Source organism: Engystomops pustulosus, chromosome 8 (assembly GCF_040894005.1).
Source record: "Engystomops pustulosus chromosome 8, aEngPut4.maternal, whole genome shotgun sequence".
NCBI classification, from domain to species: domain Eukaryota; kingdom Metazoa; phylum Chordata; class Amphibia; order Anura; family Leptodactylidae; genus Engystomops; species Engystomops pustulosus.
This window is the reverse complement of record NC_092418.1, coordinates 6,070,846-6,093,277: the sequence shown is the minus strand read 5'-3', so window position 1 is coordinate 6,093,277 and position 22,432 is coordinate 6,070,846. Positions and strand designations below refer to the sequence as shown.

Genomic DNA, 22,432 nt, shown 5'->3' with positions numbered 1-22,432 from the left:
ATCCTCTGGGGATGGAGAGATGCTCTGGGGATGGAGCGATGCTCTGGGGATGGAGCGATGCTCTGGGGATGGAGAGATGCTCTGGGGATGGAGAGATGCTCTGGATAATGCTCTGGGGATGGAGTGATGCTCTGGGGATGGAGAGATGCTCTGGGGATGGAGAGATGCTCTGGGGATGGAGCGATGCTCTGGATAATGCTCTGGGGATGGAGCGATGCTCTGGGGATGGAGCGATGCTCTGGGGATGGAGAGATGCTCTGGGGATGGAGAGATGCTCTGGGGATGGAGCGATGCTCTGGGGATGGAGCGATGCTCTGGGGATGGAGCGATGCTCTGGGGATGGAGAGATGCTCTGGGGATGGAGAGATGCTCTGGGGATGGAGAGATGCTCTGGGGATGGAGCGATGCTCTGGGGATGGAGAGATGCTCTGGGGATGGAGCGATGCTCTGGGGATGGAGCGATGCTCTGGGGATGGAGCGATGCTCTGGGGATGGAGAGATGCTCTGGGGATGGAGCGATGCTCTGGGGATGGAGAGATGCTCTGGGGATGGAGAGATGCTCTGGGGATGGAGAGATGCTCTGGGGATGGAGCGATGCTCTGGGGATGGAGAGATGCTCTGGGGATGGAGCGATGCTCTGGATAATGCTCTGGGGATGGAGCGATGCTCTGGGGTATCTTCTCTGACGTGGGGTAATGTTTTGCTTGTTTTCCTGATGCATTATGGGGTTTGCTTTGCTCTTTAACTTCCCCCATCTCAGAGGACAGAAAGCCTCTGGGGAGCACCCAGGGAGGACGGTGGGGATGGCAGCCATACTGGTGGTTGTCTCCAAGCAGAAGGTGGACGGTCACTTACCTAGCCAGTACTCGCCATCCGCTCTTCCGAAGCCCAACTTATAGTCGCTCCAGCCCCGGAAGAAGCTGAGGGAACCATTGAACCTCTTCTGTAGGACCTGCAGCCCCCCAGGACCCCACAAGAGAGGAGTTATATCAGGACAGACGTAGAGGGCGACTAGTAATGTCCATGGAAACTCACCGTCCACTTGCCACCATCGGTGGACATGTCACAGTAGACGGGCACGGCCACCCCCGGCCCAGCAGGGTAGATGATGTAGGGGCCGCTCTCCTCATCCCCGTTCTCACAGACGTCTTCACAATCTACAGGATACTGGTCAGTGGTGGAACATACTGCAACGACAAGCAGGGGGCGACACTCACCAGACAGAGGCCAAGAGGTCACACAGGTCATCTCTAGGAGCGTTCCTCACACTGATGTGCTCTGTGCTCTCTGCATTCAACTACTTCCCTGGCCCTCACTTCGGCTCTAAGTAAAAGCTTCTTGTTAAAATGTACAGTAATCACTCAGAGCGGAGAGAAGTGGAGGGACAATACATAACACTGGCTGCACAGAGCACAGAGCACAGCAGTGTGAGGTCTGATTACACATCTCTCCAGGGACATAACACTGGCTGCAGAGAGCACAGAGCACAGCAGTGTGAGGTCTGATTACACATCTCTCCAGGGACACTACATAACACTGGCTGCAGAGAGCACAGAGCAGAGCAGTGTGAGGTCTGATTACACATCTCTCCAGGGACAATACATAACACTGGCTGCAGAGAGCTCAGAGCACAGCAGTGTGAGGTATGATTACACATCTCTCCGGGGACAATACATAACACTGGCTGCAGAGAGCACAGAGCACAGCAGTGTGAGGTCTAATTACACATCTCTCCAGGGACAATACATAACACTGGCTGCAGAGAGCACAGAGCACAGCAGTGTGAGGTATGATTACACATCTCTCCAGGGACACTACATAACACTGGCTGCAGAGAGCACAGAGCACAGCAGTGTGAGGTCTGATTACACATCTCTCCAGGGATAATACATAACACTGGCTGCAGAGAGCTCAGAGCACAGCAGTGTGAGGTATGATTACACATCTCTCCAGGGACAATACATAACACTGGCTGCACAGAGCACAGCAGTGTGAGGTATGATTACACATCTCTCCAGGGACACTACATAACAATGGCTGCAGAGAGCACAGAGCACAGCAGTGTGTGGTCTGATTACACATCTCTCCAGGGACACTACATAACAATGGCTGCAGAGAGCACAGAGCACAGCAGTGTGACGTCTGATTACACACCTCTCCAGGGACAGTACATAACACTGGCTGCAGAGAGCACAGAGCACAGCAGTGTGAGGTCTGATTACACATCTCTCCAGGGACAATACATAACACTGGCTGCAGAGAGCACAGAGCACAGCAGTGTGAGGTATGATTACACATCTCTCCAGGGACAATACATAACACTGGCTGCAGAGAGTACAGAGCACAGCAGTGTGAGGTCTGATTACACATCTCTCCAGGGACAATACATAACCCTGGATGCAGAGAGCACAGAGCACAGCAGTGCGAGGTCTGATTACACATCTCTCCAGGGACAATACATAACACTGGCTGCAGAGAGCACAGAGCACAGCAGTGTGAGGTCTGATTACACACCTCTCCAGGGACACTACATAACACTGGCTGCAGAGAGCACAGAGCACAGCAGTGTGAGGTCTAATTACACATCTCTCCAGGGACAATACATAACACTGGCTGCAGAGAGCACAGAGCACAGCAGTGTGAGGTCTGATTACACATCTCTCCAGGGACAATACATAACACTGGCTGCACAGAGCACAGCAGTGTGAGGTCTGATTACACACCTCTCCAGGGACACTACATAACACTGGCTGCAGAGAGCACAGAGCACAGCAGTGTGAGGTCTAATTACACATCTCTCCAGGGACAATACATAACACTGGCTGCAGAGAGCACAGAGCACAGCAGTGCGAGGTCTGATTACACATCTCTCCAGGGACAATACATAACACTGGCTGCACAGAGCACAGCAGTGTGAGGTCTGATTACACACCTCTCCAGGGACACTACATAACACTGGCTGCAGAGAGCACAGAGCACAGCAGTGTGAGGTCTGATTACACATCTCTCCAGGGACACTACATAACACTGGCTGCAGAGAGCACAGAGCACAGCAGTGTGAGGTCTGATTACACACCTCTCCAGGGACACTACATAACACTGGCTGCAGAGAGCTCAGAGCACAGCAGTGTGAGGTATGATTACACATCTCTCCAGGGACAATACATAACACTGGCTGCACAGAGCACAGAGCACAGCAGTGTGAGGTATGATTACACATCTCTCCAGGGACACTACATAACAATGGCTGCAGAGAGCACAGAGCACAGCAGTGTGAGGTCTCATTACACATCTCTCTATGCACAATACATAACACTGGCTGCAGAGAGCACAGAGCACAGCAGTGTGAGGTCTGATTACACATCTCTCCAGGGACACTACATAACAATGGCTGCAGAGAGCACAGAGCACAGCAGTGTGAGGTCTGATTACACACCTCTCCAGGGACAGTACATAACACTGGCTGCAGAGAGCACAGAGCACAGCAGTGTGAGGTCTAATTACACATCTCTCCAGGGACAATACATAACACTGACTGCAGATAGCACAGAGCACAGCAGTGTGAGGTCTGATTACACATCTCTCCAGGAACAATACATAACACTGGCTGCAGAGAGCACAGAGCACAGCAGTGTGAGGTCTGATTACACATCTCTCCAGGGACAATACATAACACTGGCTGCAGAGAGCACAGAGCACAGCAGTGTGAGGTGTGATTACACATCTCTCCAGGGACAATACATAACACTGGCTGCAGAGACAACAGAGCACAGCAGTGTGAGGTCTGATTACACATCTCTCCAGGGACAATACATAACACTGGCTGCAGAGAGCACAGAGCACAGCAGTGTGAGGTGTGATTACACATCTCTCCAGGGACAATACATAACACTGGCTGCAGAGAGCACAGAGCACAGCAGTGTGAGGTCTGATTATACATCTGTCCAGGGACAATACATAACACTGGCTGCGGAGAGCACAGAGCACAGCAGTGTGATTTCAGATTACACATCTCCCCAGTACATAACACTGGCTGCAGGGAGCACAGAGCACAGCAGTGTGAGGTCTGATTACACATCTCTCCAGGGACAATACATAACACTGGCTGCAGAGAGCACAGAGCACAGCAGTGTGTGGTCTGATTACACATCTCTCCAGGGACAATACATAACACTGGCTGCAGAGAGCACAGAGCACAGCAGTGTGAGGTATGATTACACATCTCTCCAGGGACAATACATAACACTGGCTGCAGAGAGTACAGAGCACAGCAGTGTGAGGTCTGATTACACATCTCTCCAGGGACAATACATAACCCTGGATGCAGAGAGCACAGAGCACAGCAGTGCGAGGTCTGATTACACATCTCTCCAGGGACAATACATAACACTGGCTGCACAGAGCACAGCAGTGTGAGGTCTGATTACACATCTCTCCAGGGACACTACATAACACTGGCTGCAGAGAGCACAGAGCACAGCAGTGTGAGGTCTAATTACACATCTCTCCAAGGACAATACATAACACTGGCTGCAGAGAGCACAGAGCACAGCAGTGTGAGGTCTGATTACACATCTCTCCTTGGACAATACATAACACTGGCTGCAGAAAGCACAGAGCACAGCAGTGTGAGGTCTGATTACACATCTCTCCAGGGACACTACATAACAATGGCTGCAGAGAGCACAGAGCACAGCAGTGTGAGGTCTCATTACACATCTCTCTATGCACAATACATAACACTGGCTGCAGAGAGCACAGAGCACAGCAGTGTGAGGTCTCATTACACATCTCTCCAGGGACACTACATAACAATGGCTGCAGAGAGCACAGAGCACAGCAGTGTGAGGTCTGATTACACACCTCTCCAGGGACAGTACATAACACTGGCTGCAGAGAGCACAGAGCACAGCAGTGTGAGGTCTAATTACACATCTCTCCAGGGACAATACATAACACTGGCTGCAGATAGCACAGAGCACAGCAGTGTGAGGTCTGATTACACATCTCTCCAGGGACAATACATAACACTGGCTGCAGAGAGCACAGAGCACAGCAGTGTGAGGTCTGATTACACATCTCTCCAGGGACACTACATAACAATGGCTGCAGAGAGCACAGAGCACAGCAGTGTGACGTCTGATTACACACCTCTCCAGGGACAGTACATAACACTGGCTGCAGAGAGCACAGAGCACAGCAGTGTGAGGTCTGATTACACATCTCTCCAGGGACACTACATAACAATGGCTGCAGAGAGCACAGAGCACAGCAGTGTGAGGTCTGATTACACATCTCTCCAGGGACAATACATAACCCTGGATGCAGAGAGCACAGAGCACAGCAGTGCGAGGTCTGATTACACATCTCTCCAGGGACAATACATAACACTGGCTGCACAGAGCACAGCAGTGTGAGGTCTGATTACACATCTCTCCAGGGACACTACATAACACTGGCTGCAGAGAGCACAGAGCACAGCAGTGTGAGGTCTAATTACACATCTCTCCAAGGACAATACATAACACTGGCTGCAGAGAGCACAGAGCACAGCAGTGTGAGGTCTGATTACACATCTCTCCTTGGACAATACATAACACTGGCTGCAGAAAGCACAGAGCACAGCAGTGTGAGGTCTGATTACACATCTCTCCAGGGACACTACATAACAATGGCTGCAGAGAGCACAGAGCACAGCAGTGTGAGGTCTCATTACACATCTCTCTATGCACAATACATAACACTGGCTGCAGAGAGCACAGAGCACAGCAGTGTGAGGTCTCATTACACATCTCTCCAGGGACACTACATAACAATGGCTGCAGAGAGCACAGAGCACAGCAGTGTGAGGTCTGATTACACACCTCTCCAGGGACAGTACATAACACTGGCTGCAGAGAGCACAGAGCACAGCAGTGTGAGGTCTAATTACACATCTCTCCAGGGACAATACATAACACTGGCTGCAGATAGCACAGAGCACAGCAGTGTGAGGTCTGATTACACATCTCTCCAGGGACAATACATAACACTGGCTGCAGAGAGCACAGAGCACAGCAGTGTGATTTCAGATTACACATCTCTCCAGGGACACTACATAACAATGGCTGCAGAGAGCACAGAGCACAGCAGTGTGACGTCTGATTACACACCTCTCCAGGGACAGTACATAACACTGGCTGCAGAGAGCACAGAGCACAGCAGTGTGAGGTCTGATTACACATCTCTCCAGGGACACTACATAACAATGGCTGCAGAGAGCACAGAGCACAGCAGTGTGAGGTCTGATTACACATCTCTCCAGGGACAATACATAACCCTGGATGCAGAGAGCACAGAGCACAGCAGTGCGAGGTCTGAAGGGACACATCTCTCCAGGGACAATACATAACACTGGCTGCACAGAGCACAGAGCACAGCAGTGTGAGGTCTGATTACACATCTCTCCAGGGACAATACATAACACTGGCTGCAGAGAGCACAGAGCACAGCAGTGTGAGGTCTGATTACACATCTCTCCAGGGACAATACATAACACTGGCTGCAGAGAGCACAGAGCACAGCAGTGTGACTTCTGATTACACATCTCCCCAGTACATAACACTGGCTGCAGGGAGCACAGAGCACAGCAGTGTGAGGTCTGATTACACATCTCTCCAGGGACAATACATAACACTGGCTGCACAGAGCACAGAGCACAGCAGTGTGAGGTCTGATTACACATCTCTCCAGGGACACTACATAACAATGGCTGCAGAGAGCACAGAGCACAGCAGTGTGACGTCTGATTACACACCTCTCCAGGGACAGTACATAACACTGGCTGCAGAGAGCACAGAGCACAGCAGTGTGAGGTCTGATTACACATCTCTCCAGGGACAATACATAACACTGGCTGCAGAGAGCACAGAGCACAGCAGTGTGAGGTATGATTACACATCTCTCCAGGGACAATACATAACACTGGCTGCAGAGAGCACAGAGCACAGCAGTGTGAGGTATGATTACACATCTCTCCAGGGACAATACATAACCCTGGATGCAGAGAGCACAGAGCACAGCAGTGTGAGGTCTGATTACACATCTCTCCAGGGACAATACATAACACTGGCTGCACAGAGCACAGCAGTGTGAGGTCTGATTACACACCTCTCCAGGGACACTACATAACACTGGATGCAGAGAGCACAGAGCACAGCAGTGTGAGGTGTAATTACACATCTCTCCAGGGACAATACATAACACTGGCTGCAGAGAGCACAGAGCACAGCAGTGTGAGGTCTGATTACACACCTCTCCAGGGACACTACATAACACTGGCTGCAGAGAGCACAGAGCACAGCAGTGTGAGGTCTAATTACACATCTCTCCAGGGACAATACATAACACTGGCTGCAGAGAGCACAGAGCACAGCAGTGTGAGGGCTGATTACACATCTCTCCAGGGACACTACATAACACTGGCTGCAGAGAGCACAGAGCACAGCAGTGTGACGTCTGATTACACAACTCTTTAGGGACAGTACATAACACTGGCTGTAGAGAGCACAGAGCACAGCAGTGTGAGGTCTGATTACACATCTCTCCAGGGACAATACAGAACACTGGCTGCAGAGAGCACAGCGCACAGCAGTGTGAGGTATGATTACACATCTCTCCAGGGACACTACATACCACTGGCTGCAGAGAGAACAGAGCACAGCAGTGTGAGGTCTGATTACACATCTCTCCAGGGACAATACATAACACTGGCTGCAGAGAGCACAGAGCACAGCAGTGTGAGGTCTGATTACACATCTCTCCAGGGACAATACATAACACTGGCTGCACAGAGCACAGAGCACAGCAGTGTGAGGTATGATTACACATCTCTCCAGGGACAAAACTTAGCACTGGCTGCAGAGAGCACAGAGTACAGCAGTGTGAGGTCTGATTACACATCTCTACAGGGACAATACATACCACTGGCTGCAGAGAGCACAGAGCACAGCAGTGTGAGGTCTGATTACACATCTCTCCAGGGACAATGCATAACACTGGCTGCAGAGAGCACAGAGCACAGCAGTGTGAGGTCTGATTACACACCTCTCCAGGGACACTACATAACAATGGCTGCAGAGAGCACAGAGCACAGCAGTGTGACGTCTGATTACACACCTCTCCAGGGACAGTACATAACACTGGCTGCAGAGAGCACAGAGCACAGCAGTGTGAGGTCTGATTACACATCTCTCCAGGGACAATACATAACACTGGCTGCACAGAGCACAGCAGTGTGAGGTCTGATTACACATCTCTTCAGGGACAATACATGACACGGCTGCAGAGACCACAAAGCACAGCAGTGTGAGGTCTGATTACACATCTCTCCTAGGACAATACATAACACTGGCTGCAGAGAGCACAAAGCACAGCAGTGTGAGGTCTGATTACACATCTCTCCAGGGACAGTACATAACACTGGCTGCAGAGAGCACAGAGCACAGCAGTGTGAGGTCTGATTACACATCTCTCCAGGGACAATACATAACACTGGCTGCAGAGAGCACAGAGCACAGCAGTGTGTGGTCTGATTACACATCTCTCCAGGGACAATACATAACACTGGCTGCAGAGAGCACAGAGCACAGCAGTGTGAGGTCTGATTACACATCTCTCCAGGGACAATACATAACACTGGCTGCAGAGAGCACAGAGCACAGCAGTGTGAGGTCTGATTACACATCTCTCCAGGGACAATACATAACACTGGATGCAGAGAGCACAGAGCACAGCAGTGTGAGGTCTGATTACACATCTCTCCAGGGACAATACATAACACTGGCTGCACAGAGCACAGAGCACAGCAGTGTGAGGTCTGATTACACATCTCTCTAGGGATGATACATAACACTGGCTGCAGAGAGCACAGAGCACAGCAGTGTGAGGTCTGATTACACATCTCTCCAGGGACAATACATAACACTGGCTGCACAGAGCACAGAGCACAGCAGTGTGAGGTCTGATTACACATCTCTCCAGGGACAATACATAACACTGGCTGCAGAGAGCACAGAGCACAGCAGTGTGAGGTATGATTACACATCTCTCCAGGGACAATACATAACACTGGCTGCAGAGAGCACAGAGCACAGCAGTGTGGGGTCTGATTACACATCTCTCTAGGGATGATACATAACACTGGCTGCAGAGAGCACAGAGCACAGCAGTGTAAGGTATGATTACACATCTCTCCAGGGACAATACATGACACGGGCTGCAGAGAGCACAGAGCACAGCAGTGTGAGGTCTGATTACACATCTCTCCAGGGACACTACATAACAATGGCTGCAGAGAGCACAGAGCACAGCAGTGTGAGTTCTAATTACACAACTCTCCAGGGACATTACATAACACTGGCTGCAGAGAGCACAGAGCACAGCAGTGTGAGGTCTGATTACACATCTCTCCAGGACAATACGTAACACTGGCTGCAGAGAGCACATGGCACAGCAGTGTGAGGTCTCATTACACATCTCTCTATGCACAATACATAACGCTGGCTGCAGAGAGCACAGAGCACAGCAGTGTGAGGTCTGATTACACATCTCCCCAGGGACAGTACATAACACTGGCTGCAGAGAGCACAGAGCACAGCAGTGTGAGGTCTGATTACACATCTCTCCAGGGACAATACATAACACTGGCTGCAGAGAGCACAGAGCACAGCAGTGTGCGGTATGATTACACATCTCCCCAGTACATAACACTGGCTGCAGAGAGCACAGAGCACAGCAGTGTGAGGTCTGATTACACATCTCTCCAGGGACAATACATAACACTGGCTGCAGAGAGCACAGAGCACAGCAGTGTGAGGTCTGATTACACATCTCTCCAGGGACAATACATAACACTGGCTGCAGAGAGCACAGAGCACAGCAGTGTGTGGTCTGATGACACATCTCTCCTTGGACAATACATAACACTGGCTGCAGAGAGCGCAGAGCACAGCAGTGTGAGGTCTGATTACACATCTCTCCAGGGACAATACATAACACTGGCTGCAGAGAGCACAGGACACAGCAGTGTGAGGTATGATTACACATCTCTCCAGGGATAATACATAACAATGGCTGCAGAGAGCACAGAGCACAGCAGTGTGAGGTATCATTACACATCTCTCCAGGGACAATACATAACACTGGCTGCAGAGAGCACAGAGCACAGCAGTGTGACGTATGATTACACATCTCTCCAGGGACAATACATAACACTGGCTGCAGAGAGCGCAGAGCACAGCAGTGTGAGGTCTGATTACACATCTCTCCAGGGACAGTACATAACACTGGCTGCAGAGAGCACAGAGCACAGCAGTGTGAGGTATGATTACACATCTCTCCAGGGACAATACATAACACTGGCTGCACAGAGCACAGCAGTGTGACGTCTGATTACACATCTCTCCAGGGACACTACATAACACTGGCTGCAGAGAGCACAGAGCACAGCAGTGTGAGGTCTGATTACACACCTCTCCAGGGACACTACATAACACTGGCTGCAGAGAGCACAGAGCACAGCAGTGTGAGGTCTGATTACACATCTCTCCAGGGACAATACATAACACTGGCTGCACAGAGCACAGCAGTGTGACGTCTGATTACACACCTCTCCAGGGACACTACATAACACTGGCTGCACAGAGCACAGAGCACAGCAGTGTGAGGTCTGATTACACACCTCTCCAGGGACACTACATAACACTGGCTGCACAGAGCACAGAGCACAGCAGTGTGAGGTCTGATTACACACCTCTCCAGGGACAATACATAACACTGGCTGCAGAGAGCACAGAGCACAGCAGTGTGAGGTCTGATTACACATCTCTCCAGGGACAATACATAACACTGGCTGCAGAGAGCACAGAGCACAGCAGTGTGAGGTCTGATTACACATCTCTCCAGGGACACTACAAAACAATGGCTGCAGAGAGCACAGAGCACAGCAGTGTGACGTCTGATTACACACCTCTCCAGGGACAGTACATAACACTGGCTGCAGAGAGCACAGAGCACAGCAGTGTGAGGTCTGATTACACATCTCTCCAGGGACAATACATAACACTGGCTGCAGAGAGCACAGAGCACAGCAGTGTGAGGGCTGATTACACATCTCTCCAGGGACAATACAGAACACTGGCTGCAGAGAGCACAGAGCACAGCAGTGTGAGGTATGATTGCACATCTCTCCAGGGACACTACATAACACTGGCTGCAGAGAGCACAGAGCACAGCAGTGTGAGGTCTGATTACACATCTCTCCAGGAACAATACATAACACTGGCTGCAGAGAGCACAGAGCACAGCAGTGTGAGGTCTGATTACACATCTCTCCAGGGACAATACATAACACTGGCTGCACAGAGCACAGCAGTGTGAGTTCTGATTACACACCTCTCCAGGGACACTACATAACACTGGCTGCAGAGAGCACAGAGCACAGCAGTGTGAGGTCTGATTAAACATCTCTCCAGGACAATACATAACACTGGCTGCAGAGAGCACAGAGCACAGCAGTGTGAGGTCTAATTACACATCTCTCCAGGGACACTACATAACAATGGCTGCAGAGAGCACAGAGCACAGCAGTGTGACGTCTGATTACACACCTCTCCAGGGACAGTACATAACACTGGCTGCAGAGAGCACAGAGCACAGCAGTGTGAGGTCTGATTACACATCTCTCCAGGGATAATACATAACACTGGCTGCAGAGAGCACAGAGCACAGCAGTGTGAGGTCTGATTACACATCTCTCCAGGGACAGTACATAACACTGGCTGCAGAGAGCGCAGAGCACAGCAGTGTGAGGTCTGATTACACATCTCTCCAGGGACAATACATAACACTGGCTGCACAGAGCACAGCAGTGTGAGGTCTGATTACACATCTCTCCAGGGACAATACATGACACGGCTGCAGAGAGCACAGAGCACAGCAGTGTGAGGTCTGATTACACATCTCTCCAGGGATAATACATAACACTGGCTGCAGAGAGCACAGAGCACAGCAGTGTGAGGTCTGATTACACATCTCTCCAGGGACAATACATAACACTGGCTGCAGAGAGCAAAGAGCACAGCAGTGTGAGGTCTGATTACATATCTCGCCAGGGACAATACATAACACTGGCTGCAGAGAGCACAGAGCACAGCAGTGTGAGGTCTGATTACACATCTCTCCAGGGACAATACATAACACTGGCTGCAGAGAGCACAGAGCACAGCAGTGTGAGGTCTGATTACACATCTCTCCAGGGACAATACATAACACTGGCTGCACAGAGCACAGCAGTGTGAGGTCTGATTACACATCTCTCCAGGGACAATACATGACACGGCTGCAGAGAGCGCAAAGCACAGCAGTGTGAGGTCTGATTACACATCTCTCCAGGGACAATACATAACACTGGCTGCAGAGAGCAAAGAGCACAGCAGTGTGAGGTCTGATTACATATCTCTCCAGGGACAATACATAACACTGGCTGCAGAGAGCACAGAGCACAGCAGTGTGAGGTCTGATTACACATCTCTCCAGGGACAATACATAACACTGGCTGCAGAGAGCACAGAGCACAGCAGTGTGAGGTCTGATTACACATCTCTCCAGGGACAGTACATAGTACTGGCTGCAGAGAGCACAGAGCACAGCAGTGTGAGGTCTGATTACACATCTCTCCAGGGACAATACATAACACTGGCTGCAGAGAGCACAGAGCACAGCAGTGTGAGGTCTGATTACACATCTCTCCAGGGACAATACATAACACTGGCTGCAGAGAGCACAGAGCACAGCAGTGTGAGGTCTGATTACACATCTCTCCAGGGACAATACATAACACTGGCTGCAGAGAGCACAGAGCACAGCAGTGTGAGGTCTGATTACACATCTCTCCAGGGACAATACATAACACTGGCTGCAGAGAGCACAGAGCACAGCAGTGTGAGGTATGATTACACATCTCTCTAGGGACAATACATAACACTGGCTGCAGAGAGCACAGAGCACAGCAGTGTGAGGTCTGATTACACATCTCTCCAGGGACAATACATAACACTGGCTGCAGAGAGCACAGAGCACAGCAGTGTGAGGTCTGATTACACATCTCTCCAGGGACAATACATAACACTGGATGCAGAGAGCACAGAGCACAGCAGTGCGAGGTCTGATTACACATCTCTCCAGGGACAATACATAACACTGGCTGCACAGAGCACAGCAGTGTGAGGTCTGATTACACATCTCTCTAGGGATAATACATAACACTGGCTGCAGAGAGCACAGAGCACAGCAGTGTAAGGTATGATTACACATCTCTCCAGGGACAATACATGACACGGGCTGCAGAGAGCACAGAGCACAGCAGTGTGAGGTCTGATTACACATCTCTCCAGGGACACTACATAACAATGGCTGCAGAGATCACAGAGCACAGCAGTGTGAGGTCTAATTACACAACTCTCCAGGGACATTACATAACACTGGCTGCAGAGAGCACAGAGCACAGCAGTGTGAGGTATGATTACACATCTCTCTATGCACAATACATAACGCTGGCTGCAGAGAGCACAGAGCACAGCAGTGTGAGGTCTGATTACACATCTCCCCAGGGACAGTACATAACACTGGCTGCAGAGAGCACAGAGCACAGCAGTGTGAGGTCTGATTACACATCTCTCCAGGGACAATACATAACACTGGCTGCAGAGAGCACAGAGCACAGCAGTGTGCGGTATGATTACACATCTCCCCAGTACATAACACTGGCTGCAGAGAGCACAGAGCACAGCAGTGTGAGGTCTGATTACACATCTCTCCAGGGACACTACATAACAATGGCTGCAGAGAGCACAGAGCACAGCAGTGTGAGGTCTGATTACACATCTCTCCAGGGACAATACATAACACTGGCTGCACAGAGCACAGCAGTGTGAGGTCTGATTACACACCTCTCCAGGGACACTACATAACACTGGCTGCAGAGAGCACAGAGCACAGCAGTGTGAGGTCTGATTACACACCTCTCCAGGGACACTACATAACACTGGCTGCAGAGAGCACAGAGCACAGCAGTGTGAGGTCTAATTACACATCTTTCCAGGGACAATACATAACACTGGCTGCAGAGAGCACAGAGCACAGCAGTGTGACGTCTGATTACACATCTCTCCAGGGACACTACATAACAATGGCTGCAGAGAGCACAGAGCACAGCAGTGTGACGTCTGATTACACATCTCTCCAGGGACACTACATAACACTGGCTGCAGAGAGCACAGAGCACAGCAGTGTGAGGTCTGATGACACATCTATTCAGGGACAATACATAACACTGGCTGCAGAGAGCACAGAGCACAGCAGTGTGAGGTCTGATTACACATCTCTCCAGGGACAATACATAACACTGGCTGCAGAGAGCACAGAGCACAGCAGTGTGAGGTATGATTACACATCTCTCCAGGGACAGTACATAACACTGGCTGCAGAGAGCACAGAGCACAGCAGTGTGAGGTCTGATTACACATCTCTCCAGGGACAATACATAACACTGGCTGCAGAGAGCACAGAGCACAGCAGTGTGAGGGCTGATTACACATCTCTCCAGGGACAGTACAGAACACTGGCTGAAGAGAGCACAGAGCACAGCAGTGTGAGGTATGATTACACATCTCTCCAGGGACAATACATAACACTGGCTGCAGAGAGCACAGAGCACAGCAGTGTGAGGTCTGATTACACATCTCTCCAGGGACAATACATAACACTGGCTGCACAGAGCACAGCAGTGTGAGTTCTGATTACACATCTCTCCAGGGACAATACATAACACTGGCTGCACAGGGCACAGCAGTGTGAGGTCTGATTACACATCTCTCCAGGGACAATACATGACACGGCTGCAGAGAGCACAAAGCACAGCAGTGTGAGGTCTGATTACACATCTCTCCTAGGACAATACATAACACTGGCTGCAGAGAGCAAAGAGCACAGCAGTGTGAGGTCTGATTACATATCTCTCCAGGGACAATACATAACACTGGCTGCAGAGAGCACAGAGCACAGCAGTGTGAGGTCTGATTACACATCTCTCCAGGGACAATACATAACACTGGCTGCAGAGAGCACAGAGCACAGCAGTGTGAGGTCTGATTACACATCTCTCCAGGGACAATACATAACACTGGATGCAGAGAGCAAAGAGCACAGCAGTGTGAGGTCTGATTACACATCTCTCCAGGGACAATACATAACACTGGCTGCAGAGAGCACAGAGCACAGCAGTGTGAGGTCTGATTACACATCTCTCTAGGGATAATACATAACACTGGCTGCAGAGAGCACAGAGCACAGCAGTGTGAGGTCTGATTACACATCTCTCCAGGGACACTACATAACAATGGCTGCAGAGAGCACAGAGCACAGCAGTGTGAGGTCTAATTACACAACTCTCCAGGGACATTACATAACACTGGCTGCAGAGAGCACAGAGCACAGCAGTGTGAGGTATGATTACACATCTCTCTATGCACAATACATAACGCTGGCTGCAGAGAGCACAGAGCACAGCAGTGTGAGGTCTGATTACACATCTCCCCAGGGACAGTACATAACACTGGCTGCAGAGAGCACAGAGCACAGCAGTGTGAGGTCTGATTACACATCTCTCCAGGGACACTACATAACAATGGCTGCAGAGAGCACAGAGCACAGCAGTGTGAGGTCTGATTACACATCTCTCCAGGGACAATACATAACACTGGCTGCAGAGAGCACAGAGCACAGCAGTGTGCGGTATGATTACACATCTCCCCAGTACATAACACTGGCTGCAGAGAGCACAGAGCACAGCAGTGTGAGGTCTGATTACACATCTCTCCAGGGACACTACATAACAATGGCTGCAGAGAGCACAGAGCACAGCAGTGTGCGGTATGATTACACATCTCCCCAGTACATAACACTGGCTGCAGGGAGCACAGAGCACAGCAGTGTGAGGTCTGATTACACACCTCTCCAGGGACACTACATAACAATGGCTGCAGAGAGCACAGGGCACAGCAGTGTGAGGTCTGATTACACACCTCTCCAGGGACAATACATAACACTGGCTGCAGAGAGCACAGAGCACAGCAGTGTGTGGTCTGATTACACATCTCTCCAGGGACAATACATAACACTGGCTGCAGAGAGCACAGAGCACAGCAGTGTGAGGTATGATTACACATCTCTCCAGGGACAATACATAACACTGGCTGCAGAGAGCACAGAGCACAGCAGTGTGAGGTCTGATTACACATCTCTCCAGGGACAATACATTACACTGGCTGCACAGAGCACAGAGCACAGCAGTGTGAGGTCTGATTACACATCTCTCCAGGGATAATACATAACACTGGCTGCAGAGAGCACAGAGCACAGCAGTGTGAGGTCTGATTACACATCTCTCCTAGGACAATACATAACACTGGCTGCAGAGAGCACAGAGCACAGCAGTGTGAGGTCTGATTACACATCTCTCCAGGGACAATACATAACACTGGCTGCAGAGAGCACAGAGCACAGCAGTGTGTGGTCTGATGACACATCTCTCCAGGGACAATACATAACACTGGCTGCAGAGAGCACAGAGCACAGCAGTGTGTGGTCTGATTACACATCTCTCCAGGGACAATACATAACACTGGCTGCAGAGAGCACAGAGCACAGCAGTGTGAGGTATGATTACACATCTCTCCAGGGACAATACATAACACTGGCTGCAGAGAGCACAGAGCACAGCAGTGTGAGGTCTGATTACACATCTCTCCAGGGACAATACATTACACTGGCTGCAGAGAGCACAGAGCACAGCAGTGTGAGGTCTGATTACACATCTCTCCAGGGATAATACATAACACTGGCTGCAGAGAGCACAGCAGTGTGAGGTCTGATTACACATCTCTCCAGGGACAATACATAACACTGGCTGCAGAGAGCACAGAGCACAGCAGTGTGAGGTCTGATTACACATCTCTCCAGGGACAATACATAACACTGGCTGCAGAGAGCACAGAGCACAGCAGTGTGTGGTCTGATTACACATCTCTCCAGGGACAATACATAACACTGGCTGCAGAGAGCACAGAGCACAGCAGTGTGAGGTCTGATTACAGATCTCTCCAGGGACAATACATAACACTGGCTGCACAGAGCACAGAGCACAGCAGTGTGAGGTATGATTACACATCTCTCCAGGGACAATACATAACACTGGCTGCAGAGAGCACAGAGCACAGCAGTGTGAGGTCTGATTACACATCTCTCCAGGGACAATACATAACACTGGCTGCAGAGAGCACAGAGCACAGCAGTGTGAGGTCTAATTACACATCTCTCCAGGGACAATACATAACACTCGTTGCAGAGAGCACAGAGCACAGCAGTGTGAGGTCTGATTACACATCTCTCCAGGGACAATACATAACACTGGCTGCAGATAGCACAGAGCACAGCAGTGTGAGGTCTGATTACACATCTCTCCATGGACAGTACATAACACTGGCTGCAGAGAGCACAGAGCACAGCAGTGTGAGGTATGATTACACATCTCTCCAGGGACAATACATAACACTGGCTGCAGAGAGCACAGAGCATAGCAGTGTGAGGTCTGATTACACATCTCTCCAGGGACACTACATAACACTGGCTGCAGAGAGCACAGAGCATAGCAGTGTGAGGTATGATTACACATCTCTCCAGGGACAATACATAACACTGGCTGCAGAGAGCGCAGCGCACAGCAGTGTGAGGTCTGATTACACATCTCTCCAGGGACAATACATAACACTGGCTGCAGAGAGCACAGAGCACAGCAGTGTGAGGTCTAATTACACATCTCTCCAGGGACAGTACATAACACTGGCTGCAGTCTTCCTCTCTATGATCCAGACTGTGGATGCAGCTTTGGTAGTGACTATAGCACGATGATACTCACTCTTCAGTGGTGGAGGCTCCATGTAGTTAGCTGGTGGCAGCATTAGTGGATTATAATACAGAAAGTTTCACATCGGTTCCTGCTCTGAACAGACATGTACACAAGAGGCATTTGAGGACCTCCAAAGGTCCTACACCTGCAGATTGAAAGCAGCAGAAGGGCCTCATCCTCCATTTCCCCAGGAAGCTGATTCTAGTCCCGGATGCAGGAGGTGACTCCAGACTTGTAGGGGCCATAATATCCCTACACCCCGGGGCCATCTCCCCCACCCCTGCGGATACAATAATCCCAATGTAACAAATAATAAACCTGAGTGAGATGGACGAGCCCTCGAAATCCAGCCATGACCTCACTGGATAAATACTCTATGACTGGGGACAGGAGAACAGGTGCGGGGGCCGGGGAGGTACAAGGAAAGTCTGGGCCCCCCAAACCTCCCGCCCCGCCGGGGGCTCAGGTAGGGAACGCTCTGTGTCAGGCTTATGCTGCGATGTGCTGGAATTTGGCTGCAGAGCGTCTCTCCCCTGCACAGATGTGAGTGACGAGTATGAGGTCATAGTGAGATCCCATTACCCCGAGTCCCAGCTCTGCTACATCCCATGTCTGGCCTGGACTACTACTCACCTACTCCTGTGATTACAACTCCCATCATTCTGCTCATAGAAGATACATGTGTCAGAGCTTTACCAGATGCAGCAGAGCTGTGTGTGACATGTAGGTAGCAGAGCTGTGTGTGACATGTAGGTAGCAGAGCTGTGTGTGACATGTAGGTAGCAGAGCTCTGTGTGACATGTAGGTAGCAGAGCTGTGTGTGACATGTAGGTAGCAGAGCTGTGTGTGACATGTAGGTAGCAGAGCTGTGTGTGACATGTAGGTAGCAGAGCTGTGTGTGACATGTAGGTAGCAGAGCTGTGTGTGACATGTAGGTACAGAGTTGTGTGTGACATGTAGGTAGCAGAGCTGTGTGTGACATGTAGGTAGCAGAGCTGTGTGTGACATGTAGGTAGCAGAGCTGTGTGTGACATGTAGGTAGCAGAGCTGTGTGTGACATGTAGGTAGCAGAGCTGTGTGTGACATGTAGGTACAGAGTTGTGTGTGACATGTAGGTAGCAGAGCTGTGTGTGACATGTAGGTAGCAGAGCTGTGTGTGACATGTAGGTAGCAGAGCTGTGTGTGACATGTAGGTAGCAGAGCTGTGTGTGACATGTAGGTAGCAGAGCTGTGTGTGACATGTAGGTACAGAGTTGTGTGTGACATGTAGGTAGCAGAGTTGTGTGTGACATGTAGGTAGCAGAGCTGTGTGTGACATGTAGGTAGCAGAGCTGTGTGTGACATGTAGGTAGCAGAGCTGTGTGTGACATGTGGGTAGCAGAGCTGTGTGTGACATGTAGGTAGCAGAGCTGTGTGTGACATGTAGGTAGCAGAGCTGTGTGTGACATGTAGGTAGCAGAGCTGTGTGTGACATGTAGGTAGCAGAGCTGTGTGTGACATGTAGGTAGCAGAGCTGTGTGTGACATGTAGGTAGCAGAGCTGTGTGTGACATGTAGGTAGCAGAGCTGTGTGTGACATGTAGGTAGCAGAGCTGTGTGTGACATGTAGGTAGCAGAGCTGTGTGTGACATGTAGGTAGCAGAGCTGTGTGTGACATGTAGGTAGCAGAGCTGTGTGTGACATGTAGGTAGCAGAGCTGTGTGTGACATGTAGGTAGCAGAGCTGTGTGTGACATGTAGGTAGCAGAGCTGTGTGTGACATGTAGGTAGCAGAGCTGTGTGTGACATGTAGGTAGCAGAGCTGTGTGTGACATGTAGGTAGCAGAGCTTGTGTGTGACATGTAGGTAGCAGAGCTGTGTGTGACATGTAGGTAGCAGAGCTGTGTGTGACATGTAGGTAGCAGAGCTGTGTGTGACATGTAGGTAGCAGAGCTGTGTGTGACATGTAGGTAGCAGAGCTGTGTGTGACATGTAGGTAGCAGAGCTGTGTGTGACATGTAGGTAGCAGAGCTGTGTGTGACATGTAGGTAGCAGAGCTGTGTGTGACATGTAGGTAGCAGAGCTGTGTGTGACATGTAGGTAGCAGAGCTGTGTGTGACATGTAGGTAGCAGAGCTGTGTGTGACATGTAGGTAGCAGAGCTGTGTGTGACATGTAGGTAGCAGAGCTGTGTGTGACATGTAGGTAGCAGAGCTGTGTGTGACATGTAGGTAGCAGAGCTGTGTGTGACATGTAGGTAGCAGAGCTGTGTGTGACATGTAGGTAGCAGAGCTGTGTGTGACATGTAGGTAGCAGAGCTGTGTGTGACATGTAGGTAGCAGAGCTGTGTGTGACATGTAGGTAGCAGAGCTGTGTGTGACATGTAGGTAGCAGAGCTGTGTGTGACATGTAGGTAGCAGAGCTGTGTGTGACATGTAGGTAGCAGAGCTGTGTGTGACATGTAGGTAGCAGAGCTGTGTGTGACATGTAGGTAGCAGAGCTGTGTGTGACATGTAGGTAGCAGAGCTGTGTGTGACATGTAGGTAGCAGAGCTGTGTGTGACATGTAGGTAGCAGAGCTGTGTGTGACATGTAGGTAGCAGAGCTGTGTGTGACATGTAGGTAGCAGAGCTGTGTGTGACATGTAGGTAGCAGAGCTGTGTGTGACATGTAGGTAGCAGAGCTGTGTGTGACATGTAGGTAGCAGAGTTGTGTGTGACATGTAGGTAGCAGAGCTGTGTGTGACATGTAGGTAGCAGAGCTGTGTGTGACATGTAGGTAGCAGAGCTGTGTGTGACATGTAGGTAGCAGAGCTGTGTGTGACATGTAGGTAGCAGAGCTGTGTGTGACATGTAGGTAGCAGAGTTGTGTGTGACATGTAGGTAGCAGAGCTGTGTGTGACATGTAGGTAGCAGAGCTGTGTGTGACATGTAGGTAGCAGAGCTGTGTGTGACATGTAGGTAGCAGAGCTGTGTGTGACATGTAGGTAGCAGAGCTGTGTGTGACATGTAGGTAGCAGAGCTGTGTGTGACATGTAGGTAGCAGAGCTGTGTGTGACATGTAGGTACAGAGTTGTGTGTGACATGTAGGTAGCAGAGCTGTGTGTGACATGTAGGTAGCAGAGCTGTGTGTGACATGTAGGTAGCAGAGCTGTGTGTGACATGTAGGTAGCAGAGCTGTGTGTGACATGTAGGTAGCAGAGCTGTGTGTGACATGTAGGTAGCAGAGCTGTGTGTGACATGTAGGTAGCAGAGCTGTGTGTGACATGTAGGTAGCAGTGCTGTGTGTGACATGTAGGTAGCAGAGCTGTGTGTCACATGTAGGTAGCAGAGCTGTGTGTCACATGTAGGTAGCTGAGCTGTGTGTGACATGTAGGTAGCAGAGCTGTGTGTGACATGTAGGTAGCAGAGCTGTGTGTCACATGTAGGTAGCAGAGCTGTGTGTGACATGTAGGTAGCAGAGCTGTGTGTGACATGTAGGTAGCAGAGCTGTGTGTCACATGTAGGTAGCAGAGCTGTGTGTCACATGTAGGTAGCAGAGCTGTGTGTGACATGTAGGTAGCAGAGCTGTGTGTGACATGTAGGTAGCAGAGTTGTGTCATCTAGGACGACTACACTTGTCTAATGTAGTGAAGCTGAGTTTGTCAGATATGGCGCCACCAAGTCGTAGCGATGTATAATGAGGAATGACAATTTAGCTGTAAACATTGTAATGACAGATTCAGCTCTGCTACATCAGCACAGAGTTAGGTACAGTCCCCGGAGCCTTGTCCTATGGGATGATGGAGAAACTTACAATGTTCTTCTGTCTGTTTCACTGTGGACTGACTCCCCACCGAGCGTAGGACCACCAGCAGCAGGAGGAGGAGGTGTCCGAGGCGCCTTGCAGTCTGCAACACAACACATCACTGGTCAGCCACACAGCCCCTCTGAGGGTCCCCACCTGAGGGTCCCGGAGCCCCCCCTTACCTCCATGTCCGCTGTCCTGTGTAGTGTGCGGCTGCTGGATCAGGTCCTGTATTTATATGGAGCGGCCGGTCGCCCTCCTCCGGCTGCAGCTGGTGAGGGGAGGAATGAGGAGGGGGAGTGCACAGGATACAGGGCTGGGTCACTACCTTCTACCCGCTATACACATGTATCCTCTGCAGCAGATAACCCAAGCCTCAGGCTGCCAGCCAGGAAAGGAGGGGACCACAAAATAATAGAAAACATCCTGGAAGGGCATCACCAAGTTATGGAATCACTGTGCAGGGTCCCACCGGCCCACCTGGGAACCTTACTCATGGTCCCACCTGCCACCAAACCTTAGGGAACAGACCCGAGACGCTATTGGGTTGTTTTCTGCTGCCAGAGCCTGACCCACCGGGGGACCCCTGGATAACCATATATCCATGTATAAAGAAGACCCAATTCTTCCCCAATACCGGATATCAGGGGTAAGTTTCCAATGAAGG

General features: G+C 50.5%; 1 protein-coding gene across 1 annotated transcript in view; it reads right to left on the bottom strand.

The window, feature by feature from the left end:
- LOC140076283 (microfibril-associated glycoprotein 4-like) overlaps window positions 1-22,101 on the bottom strand; it is a 39,564-nt gene extending 17,463 nt beyond the window's left edge. The window contains exons 1-4 of the mRNA XM_072122842.1: window positions 21,948-22,101; window positions 21,775-21,868; window positions 1,036-1,187; window positions 856-952 (exon numbers count right to left, since the gene is read on the bottom strand). Of these exons, the coding sequence (XP_071978943.1) occupies window positions 856-952; window positions 1,036-1,187; window positions 21,775-21,868; window positions 21,948-21,953 (349 nt within the window). The 5' untranslated portion in view covers window positions 21,954-22,101. The remainder of the gene's footprint in view (window positions 1-855; window positions 953-1,035; window positions 1,188-21,774; window positions 21,869-21,947) is intronic.
- Window positions 22,102-22,432: the final 331 nt, after the last annotated feature.